Below are 9,384 nucleotides of genomic sequence, written 5' to 3'. Positions count from 1 at the left end.
TCAGATCACTGCATTTGAAACAAATTTGGCAATTACTTTCTTCACTGCATCCTTGACCTCCCTGTTCCTCACGCTGTAGATGAGAGGATTCACTGCTGGAGTCACCACCGAGTACAAAACTGCCAGCATCAGGTCCATGGATGGCAAGGAGACAGAGGGGGGCTTCAGGTTGGCATAAAGGACAGTGCTGACAAACAGGGAGACCACGGCCAGGTGAGGGAGGCACGTGGAGAAGGCTTTGTGCCGTCCTTGCTCAGAGGGCATCCTCAGCACAGCAAGAAAGATCTGCACATAGGACACAACTATGAAAACAAAGCATCCAAAGCCTAAACTGGCACTAAAAATCATAAACACAACTTCCCTGAGGTAGAAAACTGAGCAGGAGAGCTTGAGGATCTGGGGGATTTCACAGAAAAACTGGTTGACAACATTGCCTTGGCAGAGAGGCAGTGAAAACGTACTGGCAGTGTGCAGCAGGGAATTGAGAAGCCCAGCGCCCCAGGCAGCTGCTGCCATGGTGGCACAAGCTGTGCTGTCCATCAAGGTCCCGTAGTGCAGGGGCTTGCAGATGGCAACGTAGCGGTCATAGGACATGATGGTGAGAAGGGAATACTCTGCTGAAGAGAAGAAGAGAAAGAAAAAGAGCTGTGCAGCACATCCTGCGTAGGAGATGGCCCTGGTGTCCCACAGGGTGTTGGCCATGGCTTTGGGGAGAGTGGTGGAGATGCAGCCCAGGTCGAGGAGGGCCAGGTTGAGCAGGAAGAAGTACATGGGGGTGTGCAGGCGGCGGTCGCAGGCTACGGCTGTGCTGATGAGGCCGTTGCCCAGGAGGGCAGCCAGGTAGATGCCCAGCAAGAGCCAGAAGTGCAGGAGCTGCAGCTGCCGCGTGTCTGCCAACGGCAGCAGGAGGAACTCGCTGATGGAGCTGCTGTTGGGCATCTGCTGTTCCTGGGCTTGGAGTCCTGCTCAGAGTGCAGAAGATAATGACAAGTCCAGACCATTCTCAGAGACAGTCCTTCTGCTGTGCTATGAAATATGTTGATTCTCTTACTATAATGTTCATTTTGCACATGTACTTGCATTTAATTTCATGAAATCCAGCCTTGCTTAAGCAGAAGAATCGTGTGAAGCTGTAAACTTCCTTTGAGTTTCTGATCTTATGCCATCTCTCTGGGTAGTTTCATATGTTTCATGTCTGATGTCTTTACCCCATCTGCTCTTATAGCACCCAATCCTTCAATCTCTATTTGAAAAAGCAGCCTGTTGGCAGGTTATGTGAATTATTCATGTCTTCAGAGTATGATAATAATTACAACTTGTTCCAACCTGCGAGAAAGGAGAGACAGAAAGCAAATCACGTGTGACGGATAACAAAACATCCAACGGATGGAAGAAAAATTCTCAGAGCAGTGACAGCCGCTTATAGATTTTTGCCTCCAATCCTTTTTTCCTTCCCTCAGAACAGGAAAAAATAAAAATAAAAAAAAAAATCCCTGCCTTGTTTATACAATTGCAAAGTACCCCCAGAAACATTCAGTAGTGGAGTGGAGCTGTGATCCCCTGCCCCAGGCAGCAGCTGTGGCAGCACAAGCCCTGCCGGGGGGCTCCTTCCCCCCACACGTCTCCCCGCAGCACCCTGGGCAGCTCCCCGGGCAGGCTGAGTGCTGAGCCTGGCAGGCGGCAGAGTCCCATAGCCGGCACACAGCCCCTGGGGCACAGCAGGGACCCTGCTCTGCAGGACAGCCCTGGGCACCCACCTGCAGCCCCGGCTGGACAGCCTGCAGCTGTGCTGGGACACGCAGCCCTCAGGGCTGTGCTCTGATGCTGCAGCACGGAAGCCCTCAGCTGGTGCAGAAGGCTTTTTCCACAGTAAAGATACATGCAGTGCCTGCAGCCAGATCTGCTATGGCATGTCCCAGTTTAGATAATCCTCTATTAAAAGCAGGTGCATTGCCTACTGCAAGAGACTTACCGTGTCGTGGTCTTTGAGCAATGCTCCTGCAGTCAGCTCACAGCCCGCTCACACCTCACACATCCTGTAAGCTCTCTCCACTTTCTCTCTTCTCTGTCTGTCTCCTGCATTCTGTGCTGTGCACAACAGCTGCTCCTGGGCACAGCTCTGTCTCTCTACAGCACTGCCCACTTTTATGAGCTCCCTGTGTCCCAGGAGCCAGGCCCAGCTCGGCAGCAAATAATGTCATTTTTATCCTACCCACTCATGTCCCCTGACACGTCTCTGCATCTTCATAGCCGACAGTTCCTGAAAGACAACAGCATCACGACTGTGCTTTAAGTTCTGCTGAATTAACCATCTCAGTTTCCTGAGATTGACACCTCCTAAATGAGCTAAGGATCTGTGAGGGGAAAGGCCTATTGTTGGCCATCCTAATGACAACAGAGACAATCATTTAGGGCATCTCAAAGTGCCTCTGTCACCCATCTCCACGGAGCATACAGAGTTACCCATGTAACATGTAGAGTTGGGAAGTTGAGGAGGACCATTGTCCACATAGTAACGGAATCGAACACATTGGGGACACCCTGGATTGATATCATTTGCACAGTGCTGCGTTAATTCCTTCTTTAAACACCATGATAAATAAACAATAAATGTATTTTGGATACTTCCTCTTTAAGTTCTCTCCAGTTACCTCTCCATTTTGCTGAGCATGTTCTGAAAACCTGAAGAAAATAACAGGAAGGCACAAGGCACAGGAGGCTCTTTAAGTCGTAAGGGGCCCCAGGCGGCATTTGCTGCTGAGTCCATCAACCTCCAGTGCAGACAGAAGACTGCACAAAGTGCTCAACAAGACAAAGTCAGAAGTAACAGTGAAGTTACTTGCAGTATTAATGGGCCCACTGAGGAACATTACCAAGCCAGCTTCCCAAGGGACTTGTTAGAGAAGATAATTGGAAGCCATGAGTACAGGCAGGCAAAGACACTGACATGGTGGCTTTCATGCTAAGAAACATCTCCTTTGTCTTACGAAGCAGACAGGCCAAGCCCTGATTCCCAGACCCTTGGCAGGGAGATCCTGTCCCTCATGTTTGCTCAGGGCCCTTCCTGGGGCAGTGGGATGGAGGTCTGTATGATTTCAAAATAAAGACATGAGGACAGAAGATCCCAGGCTCTTCATGGGGTGCAATGATGCTGTGAAGTTCATGTCCCATGTGTGCCCTGTGTTTCCTTGCAGGATGTGGGATGTGAGAAGGACCCAGTGTACTTGTGTTGACTGCAACCAATGACACAATTGTCCTTCAGCTGTTTTTCCATAACTCCCACCATCATTTCATCCAAAATTTTACCAGGCACTGGAGTGAGGGTGACAGGTCCATAATCGCCCGTGTCATCTTTCTTGCTCTTCGTTATAATGGGACAACATTTGCCAGCTTCCTGTCAACTGGCATGACCCAAGACTTACTTTGATGCATTTGAAATGAGAGCCCAGAGCATACTAAAGTGTCCTCACTGCAAGAACGTAGATGTGCCATAACTTTGCGATGCCTTGAACTCCAGAGTATGACACAGATGGAGCAGGGAGGAAGATCTGCCTCTTCTGTTGAGAGCTCATTCATTTGGTGAGTAGAACATCACTACATGCTCCTCTGGGATAGGTGCAAAAGACACACTGGATGCCCTAAGCATGGGGCTGTGGTAGCATTTAGGATGGCCACGAATACCTTCCTTCTGGCTCTCAGCTGTTGCTCAGGAAAGAGGTGTCTATCTCAGAGATTTTCTGTCACAGTTTACAAGCACTAGCACACAACTAGGATCACCCCAGGCACCTTGAGCATCACTGAGAGTCTGTGTACAAGCAATGTGTTGTGGTCCCTGTTGAATAAAGACCAAGGATTCAGATGAGGGACTCACTCACAGACACCTCATTGTACACATCTGAATTGAGCTAAGTGAACTCCCTGCTCCCGTGGTTCTTTGAGGAACTGATCCCAGTTCAGCCCCAGGGTTTCCAACTGAGGATGCGATGCCTAACTCTAGAGTTAGGATGGGATGGTCAGATAATAACAGGACAATGGAAATGGCTTTAAATCAAAAAGGGGAGTCATAGGTTAGATGTTAAGAACTTATTTTTTACACAGAGGCACTGGATAAAGTTACCCTTAGAGGCTGTAGATGCCTAATGGATGGGATCCTGGGTTTACTGTGGGTTTACCCTCCCATCATTCCAGGTTTACTCATCCTTTTCTCTAGGCCAACTCACGCTTTACTCAAGGATTTACTCACAATTTTCTTGGTTTTTCCTCCTACTTTACACCTCGTTTTACAAATTTACATTGATTTTACTCACATTTTACTGTTGATTTTTCCCACACTTTATTTGGTTAATTGTTGTAGCCCTTAAGACCACCAATCAGAGCCAGCCAAGTGTTTACCAGCTTGACTCAAGTCAAAGAAAAAGAAGATGACGGCCTTCATCTGAAAGACCACAAATGAACCACCAAGAGATTTGCATGTGTAAAAGAACTGAGACCTGGAGAGGGAAAAATGTCCATCGTTTTGGGGACTCATTGTTGTGGGGGACAGAGAGGTCAGCTTGGCCTCACCGAATGACAGTGACAGAAACTAATCTCACTGACAGTGAGGCTCTGGAAAAGAGACAAGAGGTCTGAAGAAACAGGGGTGTTTTGTACCTCAGCATACAATAAGCTCTCTGCTTGACTTGCGGAATCAAACTCAATAGCCCGAGAGATGTAGAGTAGGTATGTTTATTTCAGAGGTGCTGAAATTTCCATGCAGGGTGCAAGGGGGATCGCTCCTCCTAACTGGCACACCAGCAATCAAAATTGTTTCATATTTGGAAGCCAAGCTCATACATATTCATCAGATGTCCTGGAAGCCATCTACATATTCACAATTTTCCTGAGAATTCATTTGCATACTGCCCCTCCCCTTGGTGCATGCACTGTCCACAGCAGGGGGCTCCTCCTGGTGGTTGCTGGATGAAGGCTCGACGTCTTCCTGGCGAAGGCTGAAAGTCTTCCTCACTCTGCCCTTTTCACGCCGCTGCAGCTTCACAGAAATAATCTGTTTCCAGCTGGTCCCTTGCCCAGAGTTCCCCATAACGCTGACAGTGGAGTTTCAAAATATTGCTATGGTTGAGACACTGCGCGGTTTATTTAATTGATTCTACACAGGCATTCATATCCCCATACCCTGTCTCAGTTTCAGATGTTTGACTGAGATCCTTTAGTTCTGCAACTATTACAACTGCAGGATTTTTAGGAAGATTTTCCACTCTCTTTTCCCCATCCTGGACATTCTGAGTACGATCGGGGAATGAATCCCATACAGCTATCCTAAAAAGGTACTGGTTCGAACTAGCATATAACGAAACCACCCCTTTCCTTGGGAGTTCAGAGAGAACCATTTGCCTTTGTTGCCCAGGGTAAATTCCCAGTGTCACATCCACTGGTGGCAGGACACCAACATCCACAGGTTCCTTCTGACTGACAGCTGAGAATTTGACAGCCTCTACCACCTCATCACCCACCACCGGGAGATGCCGCTGTGGTACAACAGAATTGAGATGAGGCTGACAGAGCTGGTGCCTCAGTCCAACCCTTGCAGCAACACAGACTGGGTGCCACGGGATGGCACAAGAGGGACCATGCCAATTCCCCTGATAATTTTGCAAGCGGTGTATATAAATATGCTACCAATGGATATAAATCCTCCACTATTCTGTTTCTAGCCCTTGAATCTTGTAGTATCCGGTAGTTCCTGTACAGTTTTCGAATCAGGAGAATTGGTGTGTTGTATTTTTGACTCACACTCCACCAACATCTGAGTTTCTGAAAATGATCAATTATTGGCTGGATTGCTTTCCTGTATTTGAGTATGAGGGAGTACTGTTTAATCCAAACCGTCTGAGCTCCCTGCTTTATTCTGAATGCCATTGGTGCTGCATCCTTAGCCCTTCCTTGGGTTTGCACCACACACACTTAAGGGTGAACTTGATCACTTATTTCATCTGAAATCCCAGTCCCTGCAGGGGTAGTGATCAGTGCTAAACTAAGCACCTCTATTAACTGTTCTTCTTTTACCTCAGACTCCAATTTTCCTTCAGACTTTATTTCAACTCACAGTTGCTCTAGTAAATCTTGCCCTAGCAAAGGCTTTGGGGAATGTGGCACATACAAATCTTTGTGTATTCCTACCTGTTTACCTGGAATAAATTGTAAAGGCCTAAGAAAGTAAGCCTTTTCACTTTGGGGCAGTAGTTTGTACTGCTGTTGTAAAATCATATATGCACAGTAAGAAGCACCCATATCCACCAGAAAGTAAACCTCTTTATTCTGCTCCCCTAGCTACTGTTTCACCAGTGGATCTGCTAGGGTAAACTTTGCAATCGAAGATGGTACCCTCTCACTCAGCTTGGTAGGATTACTCCACCAGTGTCCCACTGCAGTTTGCACACTGCTTTCATTCCAGTAGGGCAGAGCCCTCCCTGGGCTCATTCAGCACCCCTCCCACACCCCCACTAACCTCTTCCTGAGGGAACCTCTGGTTCCTATGTCCCTACCCCAGCTCTGCAACAGTAACAGCTGCTGTTATTTTTAATTTCTTTACTATCTCTGTTTTTTAATCAGTTGTTTCTTTTTTCCCATCTTGCTACCCTCTTCAGCCGTGACATCCCTGTTACACCTTGCTCATCTTTGTCTTCCTCAGCCTGAGTCCTACCCAACTTCCTCACTTTCCAAACCCTCATTATTACATCAACTACTAACATCATACTTCAGTCCCACCTCCTCCTCTCCAGAGGCTTCTGGTGCTAACACTGGGATTTTGGGTTTCCTAGATCTCTGCCAGCTCTTCTCAATTCCCTTGCCCTGTCCTCTCCACCTCCCCCTTTGCAAGTAGTGCTCTTTGCAGCAGCCGTCTGTGACCCCAACTCACTCTCTCACTCCGAGAGTTCTGCTCTGCTCGCAGGGGAACGGTGCAGGGGGTATTGCTCTCATGTCAGTGCAGATAAAATCACTTACTGTTTAACCCTATTTTCTCTCTACACTATTCCACTATTTGTACCCTCATTTACACTTCCACATACCCTCAAGTATACTTCCACATGCCATTAACAATTACACTTTCTTATACCATCAAAACAGTTTGTCAAACAATAGCGTTCAGTTCCAGTAAACACTTTAAATACCATATAGCTTTCCTTAACAGTCTGTATTGTACAGTTATAAACACCTCGCCGCTGAACCAGCATTGATTGACTCAGCTCCCTCACACACTTCCTCGCAAGCATGACATAGTATCACATAAATGGGTTGACACTCATTTGTCGGGTGGAATGTACACCTCTCCTCAGGACCCTCTTCCTAATCTATAGAGTACAAACTCCCATCTTCTTACATACAAGCAGGAAGTACATATGAGTGGACAGACAACACAGAGTCTTTCACTTTGTCCATCTCCAGACATTTCCCTCACAGGAGGAAGGAACCACAGATTGGGACTCCACGCTCGCCCCGCAGCTGTGCTGTGTCTCACTCACACCACAGTCACTCTGACATTTAGATCAAAAACCATGGTTTATTCATAATGCACAATGCTGATGATGTCTTCTAGCTGGAATCTTAATTACGCTCATACCTTGGTCGACCAGTGGAAAACTTTAAGATTTTTTCGCAGTCATCTTGACCTGTAATGATTAGATACACGGTACTGAACACTTACAAAAGATTATAATAGTGATCATACAACCTATAACCCCCACAATTACAGCTAGGTGAACCCAGGATACCATTTCACAGGATATCCACTACATTCCATACCTGTAGGAGAGACCAACCTAGGACTGTCCAATTGACAACCACCTAGCAGAGAGCACTTGCTCTTTCTTCCATGCATACCACTTACAGGTCGCCTTTTGGGAACTCCCCCATCAGGATGTCTCTTCACGACTTATAGGCTCCCATTACCATACACATACATGGTCCACCTGTGGAGGGTTCATGTCTGTCCCCGCAGTGAACAGGTGAGGAAGGGAGTCCTTCTGAGAAATCTCAGGGTGAGCCAATCGTGTTTCCCCTCTCAACTGGTCCAGCAGCTGAACAGAGCTGGCCCCATCCGTGTCACCAAATTGACTTGGGGAATCAAACTCTATAATCCAGTTTCAGGTTATAAAGCAGAAATGCATTCATTTGGTGCTGGGTACAAAGGGAATCACTGCTCTGTCTTGCACACCAGCAAGCATTACATATTTAAAAGCCAAGCTCATGCATATTCAACACATTTCCTGGAACTCATCTGCATATTCACTGTTTCCTGTAACTCATTTACAAAGTGCCCCTCCCTCTGAGAGTTGCACTGTGACAGGAGGTCCAGCCCTGTGGTCACTTCAGCCCCTCCAATGAGCCCAGTGGCTGCTCCAAATTCAGTGACAGATCCTGTGGTGATTCCAGCTCTGGCAATGAGCTCTGCAATTGCTCCAGCTCCAGCAACAGCCCAACAGCTGTCGCAGCAACTACAGTGAACCCTGTGGCTGTTAAAACCCCTGCAACAACTCCTGGACTTGCAACAGATATGCATACGTGTCAGTATCTATGCATATCTGTTTGCAACTGCATATGTTGTAGACATTTGAAAATATAATAAATATATTATATATGTATAATTACATTTGTCATAATTATTATCCATTTTGTCTTCATCACAACAAATAAACTTTAAACCACAACATTGCCCTGAGTCCCTTACAGATCTCCTTGAGACTCTTCAGTCTGACCCAGTAACGCATTGAAGAGCACCAGAAGATCTCGAGGACTTCTCAGGGAGCAGCTCCTGAGGTACATTCCTTACACCAGCTCTGGAAGAGGCCTCCAGTTCTCTGGTCCTGCTCTGAAGGGGCCCTCTTGTTATGGCAGTGCCAGCAAGGAGACCAGCTCTGACACAGCCGTTCATATTGCCGGCTACTGACTGCAGCCCCGGAGTGCTGCTGGAGAGAAAACAGGACTGTTGTGAGACACACAAGACCTTCAGGCCAGCACAAATGAGAGGATGTGAGAGCACTTGGCAGTGTAAATGGAGGAGGAATGAAAATAGTACGTTGTGCTGCTGTCAGTGGCTGTACCTCCCCCAGACCCAAACAAGGTAGGAAGAGAGAAGACAAAAGGAAAAGTATTTTTTTAAAACCTTTTAGGTATCTTTTAATGTATTCAGGGAATCTGGTTCGATGTTTACATGAGCTCTTGGAGTGAGAAAATGGAAATTAGGCAGGAAAGATGAAGAAATTTTTGATGAAATAAGTAGCAACATTTCATTAAAAATTGCTGTATAACACTTACAGAATCAAACAATAAAAGATGCATAAAACATAAAGAACCATCACTTGGAATCCTGTGAGGAAGATGTGTGCT

General features: G+C 46.8%; 1 protein-coding gene across 1 annotated transcript; it reads right to left on the bottom strand.

Moving 5' to 3' along the window:
• On the bottom strand, positions 1 to 939 carry LOC140265130 (olfactory receptor 14J1-like). Its single transcript, XM_072361013.1, has one exon. It carries the CDS (start codon positions 937 to 939, stop codon positions 1 to 3), a length of 939 nt encoding a protein of 312 aa, XP_072217114.1.
• Positions 940 to 9,384: the final 8,445 nt, after the last annotated feature.

The sequence above is a fragment of the Excalfactoria chinensis genome, unplaced genomic scaffold (assembly GCF_039878825.1).
Source record: "Excalfactoria chinensis isolate bCotChi1 unplaced genomic scaffold, bCotChi1.hap2 Scaffold_68, whole genome shotgun sequence".
NCBI lineage: Eukaryota > Metazoa > Chordata > Aves > Galliformes > Phasianidae > Excalfactoria > Excalfactoria chinensis.
The sequence above is the reverse complement of the archived record's forward strand: the minus strand, read 5'-3'. Positions and strand labels throughout refer to the sequence as shown.

Excerpts from the sequence above, each read along its gene's own strand:
- LOC140265130 (XM_072361013.1), bottom strand. The coding sequence starts at position 939 with ATGCCCAACAGCAGCTCCATCAGCGAGTTCCTCCTGCTGCCGTTGGCA.